Source organism: Diceros bicornis, chromosome 39, assembly GCF_020826845.1.
Source record: "Diceros bicornis minor isolate mBicDic1 chromosome 39, mDicBic1.mat.cur, whole genome shotgun sequence".
NCBI classification, from domain to species: domain Eukaryota; kingdom Metazoa; phylum Chordata; class Mammalia; order Perissodactyla; family Rhinocerotidae; genus Diceros; species Diceros bicornis.
Genome location: NC_080778.1, coordinates 10,065,891 through 10,093,812, shown reverse-complemented (window position 1 = coordinate 10,093,812; position 27,922 = coordinate 10,065,891). Strand labels below are relative to the sequence as shown.

General features: G+C 38.1%; 1 protein-coding gene across 3 annotated transcripts; it reads left to right on the top strand.

Moving 5' to 3' along the window:
- The first annotated feature begins 568 nt into the window (after positions 1-568).
- On the top strand, positions 569-27,569 carry WTAP (WT1 associated protein). Of its 3 annotated transcripts, none has more exons than XM_058534056.1 (8): positions 569-712; positions 8,003-8,040; positions 10,190-10,245; positions 13,868-13,926; positions 15,066-15,193; positions 19,215-19,393; positions 24,930-25,084; positions 26,324-27,569. In XM_058534056.1, the coding sequence occupies exons 2-8, from the start codon at positions 8,011-8,013 to the stop codon at positions 26,905-26,907; spliced, it is 1,191 nt and encodes a 396-aa protein (XP_058390039.1). In that variant the 5' UTR covers positions 569-712; positions 8,003-8,010; the 3' UTR covers positions 26,908-27,569. The 3 variants fall into 3 exon arrangements, with proteins under 3 accessions (XP_058390039.1, XP_058390038.1, XP_058390040.1); XM_058534055.1 differs by lacking the exon at positions 569-712 and adding an exon at positions 889-1,000; XM_058534057.1 differs by lacking the exons at positions 569-712; positions 24,930-25,084; positions 26,324-27,569 and adding exons at positions 892-1,000; positions 19,613-20,440.
- The last annotated feature ends 353 nt before the right edge of the window (positions 27,570-27,922 follow it).

Sequence of the window (27,922 nt, the reverse complement as noted above, 5' to 3'; positions counted from 1 at the left end):
AGTCTTGTGTAGGGCAGTATATTCAAATTACAAAACTTATTTTAATGGGTTCATTAAAACCTCCCAGGGTTCGCCTTCGCCTCGCTTCCGAGTTAGCAAGGTGCCCCTAGCACAACCTCCATCTGCCAGACAATAGCTCCTCGGTTTCGCCTCGAGATGTCAAGGCAGGGACGAACCAAGCGGCCAGGAGGCTGCACTTCACGACGGAAGAGGGAGCATTGGTTTCTAAGAGATGAAAATTTAAACAGGGAAGCTGACCGAAGCCTAAACCGACCCAGTCCCCGCCCACGGCCCCGCTCCCGGGGTTGCACCTGGCCCACCGGCGCGCGGAGGCATCACAGACGGACGCTGCACCGCAGAGGCCAATCACACGCCACCTTCGCCCAGATTCCTCCGCCAGAGGCCGCGCCGCAGCCGCAGGTGGCCCGGCGAGCGCTTCCCCTCCGCGCCGCCAATCGCGACCCCCGCCGCCCTTCCCGTGATGCCCCGCAGCTGACCTCCGACCTCGCGGCCCAGCCTTCCCGGCGGCCCGCTTCCCTCCCCGCCCTGCCGAGCTTGCGGCGCCCCGGAGGCCGCGGGGCGTGCCACCAAGACGTAGCTCCTCCCTGGGCGCCTCGAGGCGCCGGCCGGGCGCGGTCCTTTCGCCTTCCTCCCCGCGGCGGGGCCCTGCGGTGGCCGGGTAGTGCGGCCGCTTCTGGGAGGCGACTCGTCGGTGAGTGGGCCGGAGCGAACATGGCGGGGCGGAGACGCGGACGGCGGGCGGGTGGGGCGGGGCGTGGCGGCGGGAGGAGCGGGAAGGGGGTGGGGCGGCGGGGCCTCGCTTCCTCCCTGAGCGCCATTTTGTGGCAGCGAGACCCGCAAATAAAGGGGATTGTCGGGGCTGCGGCGGGAGGAGGCGCGCGGGGGCCGGCGGAGCGCGGTCGGGCGGCCTGGGCGGCAGGGGCAGCGCGGCCTCGGCCTATGTGACTGAGGGGCGCCGGCGCGGCCTCCGTCCGGAGAGGTAGGTGTGGAGCGGCCGCGAGGACCTCCGGGTCCCAAGGGCTGAGGTGCGGCCGCCCCGGCTCGGGAAGGGGTGGACAGAGCGCCGAGGGCGGCTCGGGGCTCCCGGGCCCCCGGCCCCCTGGCCCCCTGTTAGCCGCGCCGCCTGCCCTCTTGCGGGGACGCTTCCGCCGCCCCGAGCCCGTCTTACCTCCGTTCTGCGTCGCCGGGGGCGAGGTGAGCGCTCCCGCGGGCCGGCGAGCCCGGGAGGCCGCCCCCTCGGTGGCGTCCTGTCCCCGCGTCGGTGTCGCCCCCTCCCACCCCCGCGGCCGGATCCGGGGACTGGCGGTGCTGACGAGTTGAGCCAGGGAAGGGAAGCGGCGCTAGTTGCCCAGATTTCACGTCGCGCAGTTGGGTATGACTGCAGCTGCGTTCTCCCGGAGACTTCCATTTTTAAATGGTTGTATGCGTTCTGCGTAAAAAAAGAATTTCTTTTTCAATTACTTCGAGATATTCGTGAGATTTTAAAGTCTCATCTTGCATCCCTGTAAGTCTGTTACTAGTTGATTTTTTTAAAACCATGTTTCATGAGTCAGTAGGGAACACACAGTGGAAAAGTCCAAGTTCTTGTTTTGATGAAGTCAGTTGGATATTTGATCCCAAAGGACTATGTTAAAATCTTAAAAAACAGTGCTTATAAAGTAAAAAAACGATTCTTTTGCCCGAGGTAGAGAAGTATTTTCATGAGCGTGTTACGGTCGTGAGTTGTCCGTCTGACGGTTTTTCATTTCTTAGAATTTAGCTAATTCCATTGCTGAGGAAGGTAAATGGAAGTCACAGGTCTTATCACCACAAGTTCTACCCGTTTTATGATTTTTAAACTTTGACAATTAAGTTTTCTGTAATAGATAAATATATTGTAGACGTTTAAAACCCCGTCAGAAAAAACCATGTGTGAAAATCTTTTCAAGATGGCTAAATTTTATTTATTTACTCGTTATTCAGTAGCATGTGCTTAGGCAAATTGGGGAAAGAAATTGCAGTCCACGAGGTGGCTTGTGATAAGGAGGATGAGGTTAAATTTTAAGGGTTTGGCTGAGTGTATTTCTAGACGTTTTTTTTTAGGTCTTACATTGTCTTAGCAGATAGCTATAGCTAAGTGATCGGTATTTTCACTTCTCATTGGTGGAACTTAGGCAAACTACCCAAATTTCTAAGTCCCAACGGACGAAAGTAATAATAAAAGTGTGTGCCAGGCACTAATTTATAGAACTTCATAATACCTAGATTTCCTGATTAAATTTTGAGTCAAGCTTGCTCAAAATATTTTTGTGTATTATTTGTTAGAAATGACTTGGTATATATGATGTAGAAAATCTGTAGCAGCCCTGTCATGTAGAGATGAGAGTTGTGATAATTATATTTGTACAGTACATTACAGCTTTCAAAGTCCCTTACAGTCTTGTATGTTTGTAGTATAGAATCCCCTTGAAAATATTCTTTACTTAGCTGTTTTGATCATTTTCATGGAACTGTATATTATCTGGCTCTTGAAAAAAATTTTTTTCTTGCTCTTAAAAATTTTCTATTGGCAGGACCTGTAGCCAAACAAGACCTAGGTAGTATTTCATTTTATTCTTGTTTTTATTTTGCAAATTATCTCCAACTTTTTCTGCCTCTAAATATTTTCTATTACTAAGCTTATCAGCGAAAAGCTTTTCAGTAACAGTATATGCTATTGTGTATTAAGATGCATCGGACTAGAACTCCGTGCCATAAATAAATATTCTTCCTTGAAAATGTTGGGTGGAATTTAATCTTTCCTAAATGCACGTTAAAATTATCTTTTATGTTGATGTTAGTATTTTATTTGAAAAGTCCTTTGTTTGTATAGCATTTTTATGGCACTTAAAGCATTGAGATTTACTGCACTGTGTGAGGCAGGCAAAATTGGTATCCTCTTTTGGCTGACTGGGAGACTGCAGCCCAGAGTTAAATGACTTAAGACCGCGTGACTGATGTACAAGAGTCAGGAAAGGTAGTCTTCCAATTCCCAACTGGTACCGTTTCTACCATAGTGTCAGATTATTAGCTTTTTGTGTTCAGTTATGATTGGTTTCGGCGAGGTACGTGCTTTCTTACTGAAGTTGTGTTCGCTGGTGCTTGCCCCTCTTAGGATCATAATGCTAAGAGCCAGGGGCGTATTGGGATCTGGGGTGCTAGGCACCCAGCCAACCAAAACTGAATTCTCCATCATAAACTGTTTCTCATTGTTAAGGCATCAAGAGTAGATGATGGTTCTGATGTTCTAAACTTGAGAGCTATATTATCTCTGAATTATCCACATGAATAACTGAAACCTTTACATAAGTTGAAAACCATGTGTTAACCAATCTTAAACCAGGTAGCCAAATTGGCCAATTTTGACTTTTTTCTATTTTGCTTTTCTGCATTCTCTACTTTGGCTAGGCTTAATCCTTATGAGGATGAGGGAATGGGAGAATTATCGATCTTCATCAGTTACCAACTTTTGAGAGGCACTGAATTTGGGGTCCTAACCCCCAATTTATTAATTACCAGCTGTTTTAACCTGAGCTAATCATCCAATGACTCCTAATCATTTTCACCTTTGGAAAATAGACTAATTTTGACTTTGAAAAGTTATTATAAATGACTCATAGTACTGAGTATATATTCATTTTTTTTTTCCTTCAAGATTCAGGGTTCAACTCCAAAGGATATTTCAGTCATTCTGTTTTTCTGATATGAAAATAGATGATCCCAAGACCATGGAATATCCATTGTCTTTATGTATCTAGACTTGACATTAGATAGTTATTGTGCTTGTCAGTTGTGCTGAAAAAATTGCCTTGGGGAATAATAAATTTCTTGTCACATTCATGCAGTGTGAAAGACAAAATTGAAAACCAGGTTCTATTTTTGACTAAATAGTTGAATGTTGATCCTTTTAAATTTTAAACCTTTTCTGATTTGCCTTTTGCCTGACTGTCCATTTAACTATTGTGGCATATCTTGGACTCTCAAAGACTGAGTTTTCATCAGCTAAAGATAAGGAAGGAATTTCTTTCTAAGTGCTTATACTTTGAATTCCCCTGTCACATATGCCATAATATGTGGAATGACCTGTGACTGGGAGAGTCAACATACGAAATGCAAACATTTATACAAAACCTGTATTTGTCTCTGACTTACGTTACAAATTTAGAAATGTATTTTTATAAGGAAAATATGGATATTCTCTAAGCAGTGTGTAATTAACATCTTTAAACTTCTTAAAAGGAAAGAGAACGTAAGCCAGTGTTAAAAATTTAAATAACTCGCTGTTAAGAATTCTAAAAATTGGAGATCACCAAGAATTCTGCAATGGCGCTTAGAAACAAAGACAGGAGCATGTTGTGATTGTTATCCTCAACGTATGAATTCTCCCTTCAGGTTCTTCAAAAGGTGGTGATTGAGAGTCTGTTTTTTGATGGAGAGAAGGAAACAGATAATTAAGTGCTTATTTTCTGCCAGTCACCATGCTAAAGACTAATGTTTATCTTCAAAAATAGCAGAATAATTTTGAGCTTTGGTGGCAGTAATTTTTTTTGAAATGGGGAAACTGAGGCTCAGAGGTTCTGCTGCTTTATTGTCAAAGCTTGCCAACCTCTTCTAGAAAAGTGGGGTTATTAAAACTTCCTTCATGTGTTTACCAGTCCTTTAAATGCCCTTTAAATTTAGCTTAATTGTTGCTAATTGAGCTTGCAATTAATTTTAATGAAATAAGAATCTGAATAACTATGTATTAAGAAACGAATGAACAAACCTGGGGAAAGTGTCAGGTTGTAGAAGCATATACTAGTTTATAAACTGGAGTTTAATCTACTTGGAATAACATCCGTGATGCTTAAATTTTATAACTAAAATTCTGAGTAGCTATGGTGCCCGCCCGGTAACGAGATAACAGGTAGACTACCTATCCGGGTGGTAAATTTAGCTGTTTTCAGATTCACTCATAGATCTCTTATCACAGTACCTGTTATATTAAATTCTACGTTTATTCTCAAAATTTTGCAGTATGGTCATCTTGGTTAGTTTTAGGAAAAAATTAGATTGGCTTAGCTTGCTTTTATGGTATTAATAGTAACTGAAGCAAATTCATTTGTTCATACTTTTCATTTAGAATATGTTTGAGTGCCTACTATGTACTGAGGCATCAGCAGTGAATGAAATGGTTCTCTCACGGAGCTTAATTTACAACTGGGAGAAACAGATAAGAATATAAAATATCAGGTTGTGATAAGAGCTATGAAGAAAAATAAAGCGTGATATGAGGGAATAATAGCAAGGGATTGGCATGCACTATTTTGAGTGAGATGGGAAGCCTTTAGAAGAATTTAACCAGAATAGCGACATACATAGATACACATTTATATACCAGTTAAATATGGCTAAAAGTTCAAATGGCTAAAATTGTCTTGTAGGGTTTTTTTTTTTAATTACATAAATTATTGTTTACCTATTATATTTAGCTCCGGACAAATGGGAAATTCCAGGGAAATACCATACTTGATTTCTGGGTTCCAAGAGGTTGCAGTCTAGTGGGGGTGAATGCACGTTAAAACCATGCTAAAATAGAAGTAATGTAGTCAGATCTCTATGGGGATAAAACATGGTGAGGGTTTGTTTCCCAAATGATTGTAACACTGATATCACGGTAGGATAGTCACTAAGCACGTGTCTATAACTTGCAACAGAGATGATAAACTGGACAGCAGGGAGCCTAAAGTAGGCAGGCAGCAATTTAAAGAAAAAAATAGAAAAATATACAGCATTTTAAAATGACAGAAATATGGTCCTGTCTTCATAGGTATTTGTTGGTCAGAGAGACGTGATCAACTCCATCAGCTCAGAAACAAATGATATACTCAGGTTTTTGCTTACTACATCCAATGATAAGAATATTAAATAAGGAATAATTAAGCCAGTAACTTTATGATACAATCAACATATGGTTTTTTCCTAAAACATACTGAGTTCTTCAACACAATGTACCTAATCAGAAAATTAGGATTTAATGACAGTATGATTAGAATATCTGACTTATACAGTTGGAATTTTATGTAACATAAAAAATGGTATTGGAAGATCATCACCTTTAGAGGGATGTCAAATATTCACTAAGAAATCACGTAGCTTTTAAAAACTCAGTTTTACGCTATAAATTCTTTGGTTAAGGGGGTTTTTTTGGTTTTGTTTGTTTTTTGCTGAAGAAGATTGACCCTGAGCTAACATCTGTGCCCATCTTCCTCTACATAAAAGTGGGATGCCACCACAGCATGGCTTGATGAGTGCTGTAGGTCCACACCTTGGATCCAAACCTATGGAGCACGCCAAACTTAAGCACTAGGCCGCGGGGGCTGGCCCCTCTGGTTAAGTTTTTTTTAATTGAGATATAATTGACGTAACATTAGTTTCAGGTGTATACCATAATGATTTGATATTTGTACACATTGCAAGATGATCACCACAGTTACCATCACCACAATAATTCTAGTCACCATGCATAGTTACAAAATTTTTTTCTTCTTGTGATGAAGACTTTTAAGATTTACTCTCTTAACAACTGTCAAATATGCAATACAGTATTAACTACAGTCACCATGCTGTACATTACATCTCTATGACTTACTTATTTCTCTTTGGTTAAATTTTTAATAGTTTGGAATTTGTAATAAGTATGGCTAAGTAAAATAAACTGTAAAAAAAGTTTAAAATATAAAGGCACATTCAGGACTATGCTGTTAGAATTGATACCTAGGAATATCTTTAAATTAGCTTGTCTCCTTGTTAAATTTGAACATTAAGAAGTAGCAGAGGGGCCGGCCCCGTGGCTTAGCGGTTAAGTGCGCATGCTCCGCTACTGGCGGTCCGGGTTCGGATCCTGGCGCGCACCGACGCACCGCTTGTCTGGCCATGCTGAGGCTGCGTCCCACATACAGCAACTAGAAGGATGTGCAGCTATGACATACAACTATCTGCGGCTTTGGGGAGAATAATGGGGGGAAAAAAGTAGCATAAGTGAGGGCCAACCCTGCTGTCCTAGTGATTAAATTTGGCATGCTCCGCTTCAGCAGGCAGGGTTCAGTTCTTGGGCTCAGACCTACACCACTCATCTGTCATGGCCATGCTGTGGCGGCAGCTCACATACAAAAAGGAAGATTGGCAACAGATGGCAGCTCACATGCAAAAAGAGGAAGATTGGCAACAGATGTTAGCTCAGGGCGAATATTCCTCAGCAAAAAAAAAAAAAAAGCAGAAGTGTTTTCAGTAAGCATAATAAAGTTAATGAGAGTAGTTCTCTCGTTAACCTGTCTGACAACAAGGTTAAGAAAATTTTGTATAAATTTATATAAAGAAGTTAATTTTGAGATACAAATCGTTCTGTGACATGAAATTAAATAGTGCAGGAATATTTTATTAAGGTGTAAATATATATTATATAAGCATTGCACAGTAGTAAATTATGACAATGATAGGTTCTATTTTAATATAACAACATAATGGTGTAAAAGGAAAGGCTAAGTAACTGGTACTCCCCTTCTATATCCTTTCGGCAAGATGCTGGGGATACTGCTTGAGGTCAGTATCTGACTTCAGCACAAAGCTATCACTTCTGTAAGATTTGTCTTTCATAGGGCCCTTGTAAGAATGCAATGAAAAATTATATTTCTCTCAATTCTTTAAGAATTCTTAAGAATAACCTAATAACAATAGTAATATAGATATTAACAAAAGAGAAACTGGGTGTGGAGTAAATGGGAACCCTGTCATATCTTTGCAACTTTTCTGTAAATCTAAAACTGTTCTAAAGCAAAAGGCTTATTTAAATAAAAAAGATAACGTAATGATTTGGTCATAACTGAGTTCAGTAATAAATTGGTTTGGAAAAAAGCCAGTATTTTTTGTTCCTACCTTAACTGGAAGGCAATCAATTAAACCTCTTATCTACCCCCTTTTCTAGGATTCAAGATGACCAACGAGGAACCTCTTCCCAAAAAGGTTTGTTTTTTTCCAGCAATTTTTAAGCACCTTTTTTTTTTTTTTTTTTTGATAATAGAATAGAAGGGACTATCTGTATTTGCTTATTGTTCACTCTTGCCTCATAACAATAATAGCATTGTGGTTGTATAATGTGCTAAGAGCTTCATATCTTATATGCAGTGTATTTTTAGAATATTTTCAGCTTTTGGAAAACTTGTTATAATGACATCTCCATGGTCTACTACTCTTAGCCTTTGTTACACGAATATTTCCAGCTACATAACTACAAATAACGTCAAAAAAGGAAATTACTTGCAAGTTTCTGTAAGTTACTTATTTTCTTTTTTTCCTAATTTAAAGCCCTTTGGTTGTAATATAAAACCACTTCTGTATTTTTCAAGAAGAGTTTATAGCTAGTTTTTAGATTCTACCTTTTCCTGTGAAGTTATGTTTTCTAGTCTCATTTTTTCCCTTTCTTTATCCCTACCTTTGAGTTTAGTCATTTTTACACACATGCACACACACAAAGGAGGTTACTAAAGAAGTAACATAGTTTCTAAGAGGAATTTATAATTCAATTGGGAAAGCAAGGTACATGCTTACTAACCAGTGAATTTTTAAGTGAACAATTTAGATAAGTGTTATGGAAATTTCTGTCTTAAGTTTTGATGTCAAATTATTCGTGAAATAATTAGACCATGCTTTAATAACTTGAGAATTACTGTGTGCTTTCTGTTGGACTTTTAATATATTCTGGTATAATGATTTTCCCTCTTCCATTTTATAATAGTACTATGTTAGTGATTAATGTTACAATTTGAAACATTTTTATAAAGGAAAAAAGTTTTTAGGTATCTTATAACAGAAACTAATAAAGCCTTAATTTTATATTCAAGTAGGAGAGGTCCCTCACCTTTACAATATTCATTTGGTATAGAGAAGACATTTAATGTTTCTCAATTTACAAAGCGGTTTCAGCTTGCTCTAGAATATTATGCCTGTTTGTTTTTTGTTTTTAACTTTTTATTTTGAAATAATTATTGATTCACAGGAAGTTGCAGAGAAATGTATCAAAACCAGGAACTTAACTTTGGTACAATCCACAGAGCTTATTCAGACTTCACCTGTTATGTGTGCTTTCTCTGTGTGTGGCTGGTGCAGTTATATCATGTGTAACATAGTGTAACTACCACCACAACCAAAATAGTTAACTGCACCATCACCACAAGCCTCCCTTGTACCATATCCATCCCCTCCCTCTTCATCCCTAACCCCTGGCAACCACTAATTGGTTCTCCATTTCTAGAATTATGCTATTTCACAAATGTTACATAAATGAAATCATGCAGTATATGTTTCCTTTTGAGATTGGTTTTTTTTCACTCAGTATAATTTCCTTGAGATTTATCGAAGTTGTTGCATATATCGTTAGTCTTGTTTCTTTTTATTGCTGAGTAGTATTCCATGGTATGGATGTATCATAGTTTAACCATTCACTTGTTGAAGGACATTTGGGTAGTTTCCAGTTTGGGGCTCTTATAAATAAAGCTGCTGTGAACATTCATGTACAAGTGTGAAAATAAATTTTCATTTCTTTGGGATGTGTGCTTAAGAGTGCAACCACTGGGTTGTAGGGCACATCAGTTTTTAGTATTAAAAGGAACTGCCATTCTTTTCCAGAGCAGCTGTAACATTTTACATTCTCACTAGCAGTGTATGAAAGTTCATTTTCTCTGCATCTTCACCCAACATTTGGTGTTATCACTAGTTTTTATTTGGCTCATTCTAATAGGTGTGTAATGATAGTTCATTGGGGTGTTAATTTGCATTTCCCTAATAATTATGTTCCTTTTAAAGATACCAAATAGTTCAGCTTTTTAAAACTTTTTTCCAATAAAATAAGATTTTAAAAAAAATTATGTACTAAGCCATTTAAGTCTCAGACTGGAGATGTTTCATATGTCTCAGTACAGAGTTCCTTTTGGGAGGCTTTGTATGTCACCAGTAATAAGGGTATTCCTCATAACAGAAACCAGCAATTGAAGGATTAAAATTTATGATCCCATGTTCATAAAAAGATGAAGAGCATAAGTGCCAGTGGGTATTTAATATTTAAAATTTTTGGAAAGAGCACTCAGTTCATATTTTAATTCTCTTCTCTTTATAGGTTCGACTGAGTGAAACAGACTTCAAAGTTATGGCACGAGATGAGTTAATTCTCAGGTAAAATGTTCTTTTATCAAAAATATAAAAATCTTGGGGCCGGTCCGGTGGCGTAGTGGTTAAGTTTGCGCCCTCTACTTCGGTGGCCCCGGGTTTTCAGGTTCAAATCCCAGGTGCACACCTACGTACTGCTTGTAAAGCGATGCAGTGGCGGCATCACATAAAAAGTAGAGGAAGATGGGCATGGATGTTAGCTCAGGGCCAATCTTCCTCAGCAAAGAGGAGGATTGGCAGCAGATGTTAGCTCAGAGCTAATCTTCCTCACAAAAAAATATATAAAAATCTTTCTATAGAGCATTATATTGTGATTCTATACTATAATGTTTACCTTTATGTCAGATATTGTTTTGTTTTTAATGTTAATACATCCTCAAAACATTTAATATACTTTTTGAACTTATTTCCTGTGGCCTGTTTCTTCATTATATGAACATTGAGGAAAGCATAACACTTTAAAGAACTGAAGCACTAGCTTGGGTAACTTCTAGACTAACAGATAACCTGAACTTTTGTCAGAAAGACCCTGCACTCAGGAAGCTTTCAATTTAACAGATATATAGGTTTGTGGTGTGTGGTTTTTTTTTTTTGTGGAAGAGTGGCCCTGCCCTAACATCTTTTGCCAATCTTCTTCTTTTTTTTTTTTTTTTCCTCTCCCCAAAGCCCTAGTACATAGTTGTGTATCATAGTTGTAGAGTTGTAGCTCTTCTGTATGGGACGGTGCCTCAGCATGGCTTGATGAGTGGTGAGTAGATCCACACCCGGGATCCAAACTGGCGAACCCCAGGCTGCCAAAGCGAAACTCGAAAACTTAACTGCTATACCACCGGGCTGGCCCCTATAGGCTTGTTTTGATGTAGTTATTTTTTCCTTTTCTGTTTAACGTGAAAAAGTTGTAGTCCTAAAGGATACACTTCTAGTTATGGAAGAAATACATTACTTACTGATGAGTCATAGTTACTCTTTCTCATAACTGTGACCTTGGTCAGCTCATTTAACTTTATATCTTTCATTTTCTCAACTGCAAGTTAAAGGAGTTGGATTAAATTACTTTTAAAGGTTACTTCCAGCACTGAATTTCTGTGGTTATCTTATAAATGTCTTGCAAAAGCAGATTGTCAAGTACAGCATTATAGTGTTCAGTTTTTAAATATAAGAAATCAGAAAATGAGATCACACGTTTTGTGTTTTATAATTTAAATATATTCTTTCTGCATTTGTGTATGCGTGAGGAAGATTAGCCCTAAGCTAACATCTGACACCAGTCCTCCTCTTTTTTTGCTGCGAAAGATTGGCCCTGGACTAACATTCATGCCCATCTTCCTCTACTCTCTGGGACACCCCCACAGCATGGCTTGACAAGTGGTGCATCGGTCTGTGCCTGGGATCCAAACCTGCGATCCCTGGGCCACCGAAGCGGAGCACGCAAACTTAACTGCTATGCCACCGGGCCAGCCACTATTCTTTCTGCATTTTATTTTACTATAGTTGGTGTTTTTTATATGATAACTTTTAGATAAAAATGAATATTTTTCAGGGCAACCTTTACAAGGTCATTGAACTTTTTTCTCTAGAAATTTCAAGGAATTTTTACTTGAAGAACTAAGTAAATTTAACAGGCTGGAAGTGGGGAAGAGAAAAGGTGTTTTGTAAGATATGGAGACATAGATGATGGTTCATTATTTCCTAGAGACTGGTCATTTCCCACCATCACTCTACTTAGCTACTCTATTGTGGACATGCTGTTTATCTTCCTTTGCCATAATCTCAGGCATAGGACAGTTTTTCCATTGCATACCTTTATTTTCTTGCTCATAAAATTTAAATCTGTAGTATTTTAAAACCCGCTTGTCCTCTCCTGCTGAGCTAGACACTTGCTTGTGATACTGCCACTCACGTGTTGATGTTCTCTTTGTGCCTCTGATATGGTACGCTCCCTGCCTTTTATCCTTTCTTAGATAATTCCTCTGGTTAGTACGTGCAATCTTTTTCTTCATTTAACCGTAGAGGGGAAAGTCAGTACTATAATCCAGTTAGCTTTAAGGTTTTTAAATCTCGCGAAGTTTATATTCTTGGGGTCAGTTTAACTTCTTTCTTTAGGGAATTCTCATGTATGACTTTTAAGTGAGTTTTTCCCCTCATTCTCTTGGTGATTTTAAATCAACTGCTACTTATTTAGTCTCTGTTTTCTGCTTTCTTGATGTTCTTGGTTGAGCTTTTATATTTTTCTGTTCCTCTAAAATAATAGTTCGTATATAGCCTCCACAAAAGACCTTTATTCATCCCTAAACATAGAATGAATTCCTGTTTGTGTCCTAGGTTGTAGGGGCCATAAAAATAAGCATGCCCTTGGCTGAACAGTAGTCTTTATTTAGAAGGTGGATTAGCTTGGTATTAGGAAATATTTTTTGTTTATTATGTTGTAATATTAATAAATCTCATAGCAAACCTGTCAGAATTTTTAAGGTTGTAAGATTATTAAAAAATTTTCTGAAATTAAAGTAAACTTTGATTAACTGTAACTGAAGAGCAGCTTAAAGACATAGCTCTTCAGTAAGCAAGATGGCAAACATTCAGGGCAGGTTCCTCTCCATTAGCAGTTGCTTCAACGTAAGACTGGGGGAATTTTTGTTGTTTATCTGCAGTAATTGTCAAGAGCAGCTAATATAGCCCATATTTTGAGGATAGAGGAATATAATGAGGAAGAAAGGTCCCCTCATACTCTTGAGAGCATATGGCATTTTAGACAAGTTGTTTCCGCTAATTAGATATGATTTTTTTTTTAATGCCTTGAAAAATAGTATATTCTCTCCCCTTTTCTTACAGGTAAAAATAAATATTGCTTTGAGAGAGTCACATGGTATTTTCACAAAAAAGCCAAGATAAAGAACCTTCAGTTCCTTATAATTAGGCACATTTCTTGTATGCCTTTTGTTTGAGGTGGAAAGTATATCTGAAAGTAGTAATAAGTTTTTTACTCAACCTCTATAATCCAGCCATTGTGCTGAGCATCAGTGATACGAAGCCCTATATGGTATATGATCTGACCCAGAGAAACACGCTTGGTATCTTCTCAGGAGAGAACAGTATTCTCTGTATTTCCCCTTACCTTCCTTTCCTATAAGTTAGAAGGAATAATGATGTGACTAATTTATTATTAAACTATGTTTATAATTATCTCAAAATGGAAGAGACCTTAAAAATCATGCAGCGGAGGGCCTGCCCCGTGCCTTAACGGTTAAGTGCACGCACTCCGCTACTGGCGGCCCGGGTTCGGATCCTGGGCGGGCACTGACGCACCGCTTCTCCAGCCATGCTGAGGCCACGTCCCACATACAGCAACTAGAAGGATGTGCAACTCTGACATACAACTGTCTGCTGGGGCTTTGGGGGAAAAAAAGGAGGGGGATTGGCAATAGATGTTAGCTCAGAGCTGGTCTTCCTCAGCAAAAAGAGGAGGATTAGCATCGATGTTAGCTCAGGGCTGATCTTGCTCAAAAAAAAAAATCATGCAGTGGAATTCTCAGTATTACTTAAATTTATAAGTTTATGGATGTGATTTTCTAGTTTATTTAATAAAAGAAGCTTCAATGTAGCAGCTAAAGTGAATTTGTTTCTGTACTAGGTGGAAACAGTATGAAGCCTACGTGCAAGCTTTGGAGGGCAAGTACACAGATCTTAACTGTAAGTCTGAGTTTTAGCTTCTTCAAGACTGAGAATATCTCTTTTTAGATTGTTGTCATAGATACAGGATAGTTGATTTTACTAATAAGCAAGTGTAATTTTTATTAAAGAACTGTTTCAGGCACTGTATTGGGCTAGGAAATAGAAAGATGAATGAGACATGATCCCTCTTTTTGAGGAGTCCCAGTCATTGGGAAAGATTGACATGCAATAATCACAGTGTGACTGTTTTAGCAGAATTATATAAAAGGTTCTGAGAGCATTGATAGGGAAACTCAGAACTACTTGAAACTTTGCTTGATCTCTCCCTAACCCCTTCCATAGTGGAATTTGAAGTGAAACATGAATTAGTCTAGAAGGGAGGTATATAAAAGAATCAGGAATAAATTTATGAGAGCTTAACTTGTAACAATAGGTTATAGCTGTATATTTACAGATTTTTTTAAATCTGCTAAAAATAATACCAACAGTTTATAATTTCAGACCATTTTATTTTTTGTCACTTTTGCTGAGTTAGAATAACATACTATTTGTGAGTATAAAAGCCAATATAGTTTTCCAAGTCCAGAAAGCTTACTGCCCTGAAATTTCAACTATTATATAACTATGTTATAATCCCCAGAAGTTATGAACATTATGAAAGCTTAAAGTAATAATTGTCCATGCAGTTATTGGCATATTTATATTGAATAGGTTAAAAACAATATTAGTCAGGACTTTGTGAATAATATATACAATTGTCCCTTGATATCTGCAGGGTGATTGGATCCGAGGTGGTTGAAGCCTCGGATGCAGAACTGTGGGTACAGAGGGCCAGCTGTAGTATAAACAAATGCAAATACTAATGAGTTTCCTGTGTTCTTTTGGGAACAGATTAGACTATAACAAGATGATTCCATCTAGTATTAGGTGGTTGTGGACCAGTATACACCACTACCTCCTAAAAGAGCACTTGTGATCAGAAACAAATTTCCTGGTTATACAAGTAGTTAAGATAGAAACTAAAGACTTGATGAATTTCTTTACCCTGGTTTTTATTATCCTTGACAAAGGCGATTAGAACTTGCCTTTGGTTAATTCAGTTTGATTTTGAAATTATATTTCATCATGTTTTGGAATTTTTTTCTTTAAATCATCAGCTAATGATGTAACTGGCTTAAGGGAGTCTGAAGAAAAACTAAAGCAGCAACAGCAAGAGTCTGCACGCAGGGAAAACATCCTTGTAATGCGACTAGCAACCAAGGAGCAAGAGATGCAAGAGTGTACTGTAAGTATTTCAGATGTTTTAAGTCTTCTTGAGGAATTGGTTTTTAGTCCATGTTATTACATATATTAATTGTATTTACATGTATTAATTAGCCAGCCCTGGTGGTCTTAGTAGTTAAGAATTGGCATCCTCACTATTGCAGCCTGGATTCGTTTCCCTGTCAGGGAACCACACCACCATCTGTCGGTTGTCCTACTGTGTCAGCTGCGTGTTGCTGTGATGCTGAAAGCTATGCCACCGGGATTTCAAATACCAGCAGGGTCACCCAGAGTGGACAGGTTTCAGCAGAGCTTCCAGACTGTGACAGGCTAGGAAGAAGGACCTGGCCATCCACTTCCCAAAAAATTGGCCATGAAAATCCTATGAATAGCAGCAGAACATTGTCTGGTAGAGCGTTGGAAGGTGAGAGGATGACACAAAAAGACCGGGCGGGGTTCCGCTCTGCTGTGCACAGGGGTGCTGGGAGTCAGAATCAACTTGACAGCACTAATAACAACAGAATTAGTATTAAGCTAATTTTATATGCTTAATACTAATTATAAATGCACATTTTGGTAGATATACTTTGAGCTGTAAGTATGCTAAATGTAAAGTTTTGTTAGCCATTCTCATCATCGGATTTAAAATATTTTTTGTGGCCAAGAAGTCAAAAGTTAAATTTAAGTTATTCTCTGAAATCTTCATGATTTATGAGAATTAGTATGTTGATTCAGATATTTTTCAGTAGCTTGATATCTGAGGGTATAGAAGTATTTGCTCTTTACTTAAGCAAGCCATCTGATTAGTTTCTCCTCTGCTCTCTTTTCCCGTTTGTGCATAAAATTATTTTTCTTAGTATCAGCAGCTTCTACCATGGCTCCTTTTTAATTGTTACAGCTTTCATTTGTACAATTTGCCATGTCTACATAGATCTGAAATCTAGTGACATATTTAATCGTTTAGCTCTGGTTGAATTTAGATTCAGTTTGATGCTGTCTTTGACAGTATTAGCCATTCCTTTTTATTTGGTGTTTGTCTATATATATAAGTTATATAAAATAGAGGTAGCTTTATCTCGATTGTTTCTAATTTTAAAATCTGAAATTTTATTCAGTTCCTTTGTGTAATCTTTATTCATTTGATACATATTTATTAAAACCTAATGTATAAGGCAATATTCTGGTTACTGGAGATTCCAGTACTATATAGGGCATAGTCCTAATGCTGTTTCTTCTCTTACCAATAAAATGTTCTTTAGGGCTCAATGACAGTCCTTTTACTTCCTTTGCAGAGATTGTCCACATTTCCACAAAAGTCTCCAGTCCCTCTTCCTTCACTTTTTCAAAATGACTTCTTCACAGTTACTTTGCTAAAGAAAGCAGTAGCTTCTGTCATTTTCTCTACCTTCTCACCATTTTCTCTGCTTTCGTTCCTACCAGTGTAGTTTCCATCTTCACTACCGCTGATACTTTTTCTCTGAGGTCACTAATGTATATATTAACAAATTTCTCTTTTTCTCAGTACTCATATGCCGTCACGTTCTTTATTTTCAACAAGTGACCATCTCCCACCTTTGGCTATTTTTTTTACCTGGACACTTGGTTCCAAAAAGTCGTACCAGTAGTTTGAATGTAATCTTTTTTCTTTTTATGTAACACCCAGCCTACCCCTCCAAAAAAATTTTTTTTTCTTTTATGATTTTCATATCTAATGGAGTGGCACTACCTCTCAAGTGCCCAGTCTCAAAACCATTTAATTCTCTCCTTTTTCTGATATTCAGGCTTCTAATTCTGCTATTTACTCATTTAATAGTTTTAGGTCTGTCTGTTTGCATGGCACTGTGCTAGATGCTTACACATGCACAGGATGAATCTTCCCTTCACAGTGCTAACATCTGGTAGAGGGAGTGTGAATGGATAGGGCCAATGGTAATATCTCATAACACCAGCGTGTCTTGAACTCATTCTCTCGTCTTGGGTCCTGCTTTTGACACCTCAGTTCAGGTACTTCTTACCACTTGCCTAGATAGTATGTGCTATTGACTGACCTCTGAGATTCTTTAGCTACCCTATATACACTGGCAGGATCATATCATGCCTGGTCAAAGCCTTTGGTGATAGCTCATCACTCTTTTGTCTTCTCAACCTAGATTTTAAGGTTATTTCAACTAGAACCTAACTTTTTCCAGCCACATTTTTTACAGCTCTCCCCTGCGTAGGCCGGCTGAACAACTCACTCTTCTTTCAGCTAGAATACAGTGTGAGGTTTTGCATAAAGGGCAGCAGGAACAAAAACACAAGGAAAGGGCAAGATTATATGTGGCAGATGAGAGCAGTTCACTTTGTAAATCTAAGTAGTAACCGTGTCTCTGTTGGAGAGGTAGTGCTTCCTTTAAGGATAGCAGTACATGGCATATGCTCTATGACATGCTTTATTCCTGTTAAATTATCTTAGCAACTGGTCTTACATGGAATAAACAGTTGTACTTTTGTTTAAAATTAGTTACTTTAAAAAGTCTCCCGAGGGCCGGCCCCGTGGCTTAGCGGTTAAGTGCGCGTGCTCCGCTGCTGGCGGCCCGGGTTTGGATCCTGGGCATGCACCAACACACCGCTTCTCCGGCCATCCTGAGGCCGAGTCCCACATACAGCAACTAGAAGAATGTGCAGCTATGACATACAACTATCTACTAGGGCTTTGGGGGAAAAATAAATAAATAAAATTATTTTAAAAAAAAGTCTCCCTAGAGGCCAGCCTCATGGCGTAGCAGTTAAGTGCGCACGCTCCACTCCTGGCGGCCCGGGTTCGGATCCCAGGCGCACACCGATGCACCGCTTGTCAGGCCATGCTGTGGCGGCGTCCAATATAAAGTGGAGGAAGATGGGCACAGGTGTTAGCCCAGGGCCAGTCTTCCTCAGCGAAAAAAAGAGGAGATTTGCATGGATGTTAGCTCAGGGCTGATCTTCCTCACCAAAAAAAAAAAAAAAATCTCCCGAGCTAAATAAAAATTAGTTCTGTTTACTCAGTGAAATAGTAATTAAATATATTCCCAATCCACTTACTATGTTTGTGTCTTTTACTCAATTTATGCTGGAAATTAACTGCTTATGAAATGTTGACATTAATCCTATTTAAACCTTAGTGTGGCACAGTAGATCTGGATCTTGAACCAGATCTACTTTGGGTGTGAAAAAAGTGATGCATTTAATGTTAATAAACTGTATTTCATATTTTAGAAATGTATTTTTAGTGTGCTAGTAAATAGTACACAACTGAAGTCGAAATTGAAGGTTTCATATGTAAGTAGAGGGTTTTTGGTATGGTGGAAAAAGCCCTAGGCTGGGAGTGAGGAGGCTTGAGAACTAGAATTCTGGTCCCAGTTCTGGCACTGAACTAACTGTAGTCTTGGACAGTTGGCTTAATCTCTCAAAAATAAGCAGTTTGGACTTTGTCACCTTCCAGCTTTATAATTCTGTGATTGAAATCTACTCAGAAGGAAAAAAAAATGAATATATACCTTATTTTGGCTTAAGGTGCTATTTATAAAGTTGTAATGCCAACTCGTGTAAATAACTACTATATATTTTTAAATTTAGAAATGCAAATATGTGTTTTTAAATTATAGTCCTGTACCTGGTGTATTTTTAGGGGACTTGTACATACATAGATAATTGCCAAAGGCACAAATTCGAATGAGTAAACTACTGTACTCTTAGATAATTAATATTTTAAACTTGGCTTTTTTCCAATTGGTGTCAGCATTTTTAGTAAATATAACATTGACTTTTTTGTACTGTTGGTTGCAGAGTAAGATGTAGCCTCTAAAGGTTCCAAATATGGAAATACAATCAAATGGCCTTAATTCCCACGTGGATAACCTTAAATAGTTGTTTTTAATTTATACTTTATCTAGAGGATTTTAAGGTCGCAGCAGGGGCACTTAATAAACAAGTTGGTAAATACAATGAATTAAAGGGATTTTGCCCCACCTTCTTTTGTATGTTTCCTTTGATTTGGTAGTAATTATTTCTTTTGCTTTGCACAGACTCAAATTCAGTACCTCAAGCAAGTCCAGCAGCCTAGCGTTGCCCAACTGAGATCAACAATGGTAGACCCAGCCATCAACTTGTTTTTCCTAAAAATGAAAGGTGAACTGGAACAGACTAAAGACAAACTGGAACAAGCCCAAAATGAACTGAGTGCCTGGAAGTTTACGCCTGATAGGTAAACAAATCATACTCCCCAGTCAAGACTTCCCTGACAGTCCCACTACGAGAAAGCTGTGGTGGGACAGCCAAGTACTCGTTTCCACACCAAGACTCAGACTTTTTGAGCCAAAAAAAGCCACATTCTTAAACTATCCAGCTTGTAATGGTTAATGTAAAACTTACCAGATGAACCTTGTATTTCAGCTTTTTTCTCTTCCCCCTCCCCTTGCTTCAGAGGCCTGATGGCGTCGGACTATTCCGAAGAAGTGGCCACCTCCGAAAAATTCCCCTTCTAGAACATGTAGACACTTGAGAAATGTTTCTGTTTGAAGAAAATAGAGGGAGAAACAGAAGTCTTAAGTCTGTGGCACACTGTGTCTTCAGACAGTTTGGAGGAATGAAAACCTAGAGATTTAAAATCACGAGTTGAACATGTAAAATTCCAGTAAAATGTAAAAATGGAATATGCATCGCTCTTAACCTTGAGCATAGTGACTTAGAGACACTGTATATCAGTTTTGCCAATAAGACTGTGGACTTCGTGATTGTTGTTGAACTTCTGGGTCAAAACTCAAATGAGGTGAATTTTGCCTTTAAAGAGTTTATTTGGTAAGAACCAACTTAATAGTCGAGAGAATCAAATAATAGATGTCAGTACAAGTAGTTTATATATTTAACCATTTAGTTTGGGGCTCTATATTACTTGATTGAGCCTTAAATCATTGTGGTTTTAATCAATGGTTTGTTCTTTGAATCGTTGCTAATACTGTAGATAATCTTACTGAGGACTGTACAAACATGAAGGTGTGGTATCAAACTTTAGGTTTAAACTGTTTGAAGCATTATAAACATTCATTTCACAATTAGATTGTATAAGGATATTGGCTGTGATGAGACTCACTGCGATATTTTTTTCAGTAGTGAAATTTATTAAATCCCCATTCCATTAACAGGCACATGTTGAAAGAGCATTGTCGTTGGTGTTAATGGGGGAATGTGTTCCTTCATTGTATTTGGGCCTTTTGTATTGCACTCTTGATATTAAATTAAATGTGCCTTGAAATAGTTGTTTTTTTTTTTTTTTTTTTAAAGTTCAAGGAATACTATGATGATTTTGTTGTACTTTTAACATTTTGATTTTGGGGGGTTGTGGAGAGCAGACTGATTTTGGAAAAATTGTTGCTGTGCTCTTCAAAGTGAAGGAAAAGGCTGTGTCTCATTTTTAAAAGACCTACTTTTTTCCAGCTGGTATCATAAAAGACAAGGAGACTTGACACTTGTTACTTTTTGACACCTTGTCCCAGGATTTTGCAGTAGAAATTAATGTGGGACAGCTTCACAGGGTGCCTGCCAGAAGATTGGGGAATATGTATTGGAACTGTGGGCTGGCGTAAGTGAGACTTTTTGTGAATTGAAAAGAAGGTATAGTGATCATTTCTAGCAAATTCATTTGATCATTTAGATAAATGAGGCATTATTTTCTTCATGCTTCCATCCAATCCTGGAGGTGAATTTTTTTCGTCAGATCATTCTATAAGTCACCAATTCGAGTTTTCACTTGGTGATAATGGAATCTAAGATGAGTGGAAGATAAATGTTCCAGATTGTCCCAACGGTTTAAGTGCAGTTTTAACAAGGGTGACTTAAGTTCTCTCTTAAACATTCAAATCAATTGTAAGTATCTTGTATGTTTGTGCTTTAGGGAACTGATTGTGGGGCAGAGGGTGGGTTGAAGAAGTGGTTTGTGTGACTTCACAGCAAGAAATCTAAAATTCTCACTATTTGTGGGGGTTGGAGGGTAAGTAACCAAATCTGTTTGAAATTAGTTTATTGTGCTCTCATTAAGGCTTTTGTATGTATTTTATGCCATTTAAGATCACAGTAGAAATGGCCTGAGTATTTTTAGTAGGTCAAGAAATAATTCATAAAATGTATTAACATATACTCAAATTTAGCCAGCATCTTTCTTTGCCACTTAGGTAACAGTCACTTTGAGGTCTGTGGGGTTTTTGTCTTCTTGCTGTTAAAAAAAAAAAAATTATTTTAATTAATAAGATAATACATGCTCATGTATAAAATGGAAATAGCATGAAGAAAGCTAGAGATAAAAATTGAGTGACTCCTGGATGTGACCTTGCCCTTCCCCATTCTGTTCTCCAGCAGTAACCACTGTTAAATTTCTTGGGTATCATCAAGATAATTCTATGCATATACAGTCATTTTGTATATACTGATTTTAAACAGAAGTGAACATACATACATAAAGATGATTTGCAGCTTGGTTCCCCCCCTCTCCCCACTTTACCCCTTGGGCATTTTTCCATTTTTTAGTACATTTAGATTATTTCATTTTTAATGGTAACATAATATTTCCTTTGTATTAATGAATCATAATTTATTTTAATCACCTACAAATTAACTTTTGTTCTGTAAAAAATAGGCTATAAACCAGAGAATATCAGGTAGTATAAATACATCATTAATCTGAAACAGGAAGTGCTCAGTCAATACTCTGTCAGGAATAATTCAAATAGAATGGGTTCTGTTTTGTTTTTGTTTTTGTTTTTTTGTACTTTCCTATTTTAATTTGGAGAGAGAGAAGGATTCCCTGAATTAGATATTTAGAATTTGGACAGTTTTCAGTTTGCATGTAATCATTTAGGTAATTGTGTGTACACCTCTCCAAAATACTCTGTTTCCCTTCCCCTTGATAACAAAGCAATGTCCGGTGTCCATTCTTTTTTATAAATTCTTCTCTTGAGCTATTTCCTATTATATTTTCCTTGTGGGTTATTTGATTTTAGGAATGGATTGGATTTTTTTTTTTTATTTAAAAAAATTATTCCAGAAAGTTACTTGTACTTGAATTCTTCTCATTTTTTTGTGATGCGATGAACACAACACAAATTTCACGTGACATAGTTAGTAAAATGATGTAAAATTACAGAATGTTTAAAGAACAACACTTTTATTAAGATTTGTTTATTAAATTTGATGACCAAATTCAGAAATGTTAGGATTATCTTAGAACGAGCATTTATTTATAAAAAGGTATGACTTTATAAATGAAACGTTTTTTGCCTTAGAATTTGTGATACTTTATATGAAGTTACGTTAGGTCACAGATTAATGTGTTGATTTCTCAGTCTTTTTTTCTAATCTTTATTAAATTCATATAGATTTTTCAGTTTAGTTGGAAACCACTGATGCTGTATATTTTGCAAGAAAACTAAGTTGTGGGAGCATAGACAGTAAAGTGGGAGGAACACCACTAGCTTTGATAGTGGTACCTATTTCTTTAACTCCTCATTTGATTTGTTTTGTTTTGTTGCTTGAGGAAGATTCACCTTGAGTTAACATCTGTGCCCCTCTTCCTCTATTTTGTATGTGGGTCACCACAACAGCATGGCCGCTGACAAGTGGTGCAGGTCTGCACCTGGGAACCAAACCTGAGCCTCTGAAGCGGAGTGCGCCACCCTTAACCATTAGGCCACGGGGCCAGCCCAGGCCCTCTCATTTGATTTTTTTTTTTTTTTTAAAGATTTTATTTTATTTATTTTCTCCCCCCAAAGCCCCAGTAGATAGTTGCATGTCATAGCTGCACATTCTTCTAGTTGCTGTATGTGGGACGCGGCCTCAGCATGGCCAGGGAAGCGGTGTGTCAGTGCGCGCCTGGGATCCAAACCCGGGCCGGCAGCAGCAGAGCGCACGCACTTAACCGCTAAGCCACGGGGCTGGCCCTCATTTGAGTTCTAAACTCTTGTTTGGTGGAGGCTAAAGTCTGAGAGTACTGATGGGAAATGGGGGATATCTGGAGCTACAGCAGCAGTGAACAGGGACACCAGCTGAGAAAGGTGCCATAAAAAGAGTAAAACCCTTACCATGTGCTGACTCACGGCTTTCACCCCAGGCTCCTTTGAGCAGTAGTAACCCAGGTTTTATTGTACCATAGATTTGTGTCAGGAAACGTAAACTACTGACTTTTGCTTGAATTATATTAGGTTAGCACATGTGCTTATAGGTAAAAGAATCTTGCAACACTGAATCAAAGACTGAGAATCATTTATAAAGTGTTCCCATTTTAAAAGTTCTAAGGCTTAACAGGGTCAGATGCATTCTCAAATAATATATTAGGCAACTGAAAGCTGCACTAAAAGAAGGAAAGAATAGAAAGTGTCAGCAAAAAAAATGTTTTTAACTAGTACGGTCATTCTGAACTTGACTCAATGATAAGAGTATCAAACTGTCCCTATCCAAGTCTCAAAGGTAATATCACAATTATATACTTAAATGGGATCCCTTTAAAAGTGATCATTTCTTTTGTTATTGCTGAGGCTAAAGAAAAGCAGTAAAGTTTAATTGAGAGACTATTATTAGGGCTTATGATTGCATTTTTGTAATTACTGTGTATATGCATGTAGGTTCTATGATATGTTGCACTAGCACTTGGTAATTAATTTGTTGAAAGTATGGCACGCCTAATGTGGCAAATATTTACATACTTGCATTATTTGTGATAAGTAACCCGTCTTATTTTTGTGTCCTAAGGATAATCGTGAATAAAATTGTAACCAAATATCAATATTAAATTTTTTTTTAAATTGCATCACAGTTTGACAGCACAGAAGTATATATATCACATAAAGACATTAAATGAGGGATTGATGAAGAAAGTGTCTTAAAGCTTTTTTTTTTTTTTTGAGGAAGATAGGCCCTGAGCTAACATCTGTTGCCAATCTTCCTCCTTTTTTCCATTTTTTCTCCCCAAAGCCCCAGTAGAAAGTTCTGTCATAGTTGTACATCCTTCTAGTTGCTGTGTGTGGGACATGGCCTCAGCATGGCTTGATGAGCAGTGCATAGGTCCATGCCCAGGATCTGAACCAGCAAACCCCAGGCCGCCGAAGCGGAGTGTGTGAACTTAACTGCTACACTACCGGGCCGGCCCTTAAAGCTCTTTTTTAAAGGCTGTTTAAAAACAATTACTTAACATGCCTCAATGCAATAAACATTCTTGCGAGAAGTGTCAGTTAAGAGGCATCCTTGTTAAATGCTGTTCTAGCAAGAATAAATATGCTCTGATTCATTTATATTTACAGGTACTGATTTTCATGTTAGATATTTTAAGGAAGTGTACATTTGTGACTGATGTTGAATTTACCTTTTCAAAAACTTTTCTGTTCCATAAAGCCAAGTACCCTAGTATTTTACTAATCTTGGTATATCCAAGGCGTGTGTTAACTGGCTTTTTTCTACCTCAAATGATAATTTGGGATGAAAGTACATTTCAGAATCGATTATTAATGTAATAGAAACAAAAAGTAGCCGTTTGGGTACTTTTTGTTTAGGGTTTATTTTTGCTCCTGTATTGGCAAAATACTGAAATGCAGAAGATGGACGAGTTCCAGAAAAGAAGATGGTAATTATAGGGAGGCATCTGCTGTGACATAGTTATGTTCTATACGTCTTACATCTATCGCTGTAATAATTGCAAACAAAGAAGATTGTGGAGAGTTTTGTCTTCATTTTGTGATGGATGGCTCTTTCCTTTGCAGCCAAACAGGCAAAAAGTTAATGGCGAAGTGTCGAATGCTTATCCAGGAGAATCAAGAGCTTGGAAGGCAGCTGTCCCAGGGACGTATTGCACAACTTGAAGCAGAGTTGGCTTTACAGAAGAAATATAGTGAGGAGCTTAAAAGCAGTCAGGATGGTAAGGGGTTTTTTGAAAAGTTTGGTTAATTTTGCACTGGCTTTAAAAAACTGCCAGGCATGAATATTGTAGATTAGATTCTGTACATGCTCATCTCTGCCAATTGTTATATAAAATTATGAATGAAACATTTCTAGTTGAGTTAGCAAACAAAGCCATTTAAATTTAGTGGTTTTTTCCCCCCACTCTCCTAATTATTTATTGTGCAAATTTCATAAGAAGTTTGTTTTTCGGTGGTGGGATTTGGTGAAAGACAGCCTATTATATTACTAAGGCATTACATGGATATACAAATTTATATTCAGTGGTTAAAAGGGGGAATATCCTCATTTAACCAATTACTCTAAGTGTAAATCTTGGAAGTATTTGGCTACTTCCAGTAGTCTAAAAATATATAATTGATTGTACCGTTAAGATCCTATTTTATGAATAACACGTAATATTTAAATTTGCTAAGACAAACTGAAGGTAACTGTCAACTGCCATCCCTTTTTTTGGCAAATTTAGCTGCATCCGTGCTGTATCTCTCCTTTTTGAGGAATAGTAGTAGTAAGGAAAATATCCAAACTCTAAAAATTAAATTGAGAGTTAGTGTATCTGGCAGTTAATTGCAAAGAAGATAAGTGTTCAAGTGATATCTTTACCTTTTCAGAGTGATAGTTCTTAGATTTTACTTTTTGTAAATATAGCAAATAGATTTTGTATGGTAGTGACGTCAAAACAAAATTTTTTAGAACTTAATGGACGTGTATTTTATCAATTTTCAAGGGTTATTTTCTCTGATTTTCGTTCTTGGGTGTAGAACAGTCCTTGGTTACAGCATAGGCCTCTTTGGGGTGTTAGAGTAGGGGGCCACAGACTAGACCTGCTGTGGAGCTGAGATAGACACTGGCTGGAGGTGAAGAGTCAGGGGACCAGCCGTGTGGGCCCCCCGGGTAAACAAGTGTGGAGCAGATTCTGTGGGCTGTAATCAGCTTTGTATGGCTGGATGGTTTGAATCAATTTGAACTTGATTGCTTTAATATATTCTAAGCATCTGTCTTCCCCCCAAAGCAAACTCATTCTTGTATGACTATTTTAAAATTCCACACAAAATTTTAAAATATTCTTTTGTGATTTTAGAATTATATTTGTTCACTTAAACATTTATTGATTGCCTGGCTTTGTGGCAGGCAGTAAGAAATATTTTAAAATATGTTATAAGAAATATTAAAGTAGGTTTGACTCTCCTTTGCACAGAGCTGAATGACTTCATCATTCAACTTGACGAAGAAGTAGAGGGTATGCAGAGTACCATTCTAGTTCTTCAGCAGCAACTGAAGGAGACACGCCAGCAGTTGGCTCAGTACCAACAGCAGCAGTCTCAAGCCCCAGCCCCAAGTACCAGCAGGACTACATCTTCTGAGTGCGTAGGACAGGCAGAGCCCACAGGTAAAGACTGCAGTCGTCTGGCCAACGGACCAAGTAATGGCAGTTCCTCCCGGCAGAGGACGTCTGGGTCTGGATTTCACAGGGAGGGGGAGACAACCGAAGATGACTTTCCTTCTTCTCCGGGGAATGGTAATAAGGCCTCCAGCGCCTCGGAGGAGAGAACTGGCAGAGGAGGTAGTAGTTACGTAAACCAACTCAGTGCGGGGTATGAAAGTGTAGACTCTCCCACGGGCAGTGAAAACTCTCTCACACACCACTCAAATGACACAGACTCCAATCACGACCCTCAAGAGGAGAAACCAGTGAGTGGGAAAGGTAACCGAACTTCGGGTTCCCGCCATGTGCAGAATGGCTTGGACTCAAGTGTAAATGTACAGGGTTCAGTTTTGTAATATTTTTTCCAGCGAAATTTTTATACAGTGTCATTTAATTTGGGAGAGGATACTGTCCAGAAAATTAACGCATACTTTTGTCACAATTTGCCTTTTTTGTGGGTGTGTGTGTTTTTTCTTTTTTTTTTCTTTTGCTTCAATACCTCTGCCACTTTGGAAATTGTTAACAGTTAATTACTTTGAATGTTGCTAAAAGGACATTTTGTGTAGGGTCAAGTTATTTTTATATGAGTTAATGTGAAGTTGTAAATGGAGATCTTTCCTTAAAGTATAACACAATGATGTCTGTATAAATCTGTGTCTATCCTAGAACCTGTGCTGTGTAAGGGCATTCTTACTCATGCTGTTATATTATACTTATGCACCATTCAGACTTGTTAGAGTAGATGTGGGTTTATGACTGCCAAGTTTGCCCAGTACAGTAGTTTTATCACTAAAAGTTGGACTTGTTGATGGAGTCCTATAGTAGTTTCAGTGTTAGATACAGTTTTTTACACCATACATCTGTGCATTTTCTCTTTAGGTGACTGAATGTTTAAGAAATTTGTGTGCATAGTTACTCAGTTTTTATGAACTGTTGTATCCTGTTAATGCATATTGCTCTGTGACTCCAGTATATCTTACCTGTACTGACCAAACCTAAATAAAGATTTTTATTGTAACTCCTTGCATTCGTTTTTTTTGTTTTTATGAGTGTGTTTAACATTTGTCATTTATTTTCATTGAATTGCTGAATTTCTACTCATTATCCTTCAGCGTACCACAAAGGTGACACTTAAGTCCATGCATCAATTTTGATTGTGCACTTAATTTTTTTTTTTTTAATTTATGCCTTGTTTTGCAAAATGAACTTGGAGTTTAGGGCTACACTTTAAATGTATTTTCCTGACTTGTAAAAATAATTGTTATAAAATACAGAAAAATATAAAGAAGAAAATAGTTACCTAACTATTTGTTAGGTTTTAATTGAAAAGCAGGCTTTGTTTTTGTGATATGATTTCAGGTAATTAGGTAA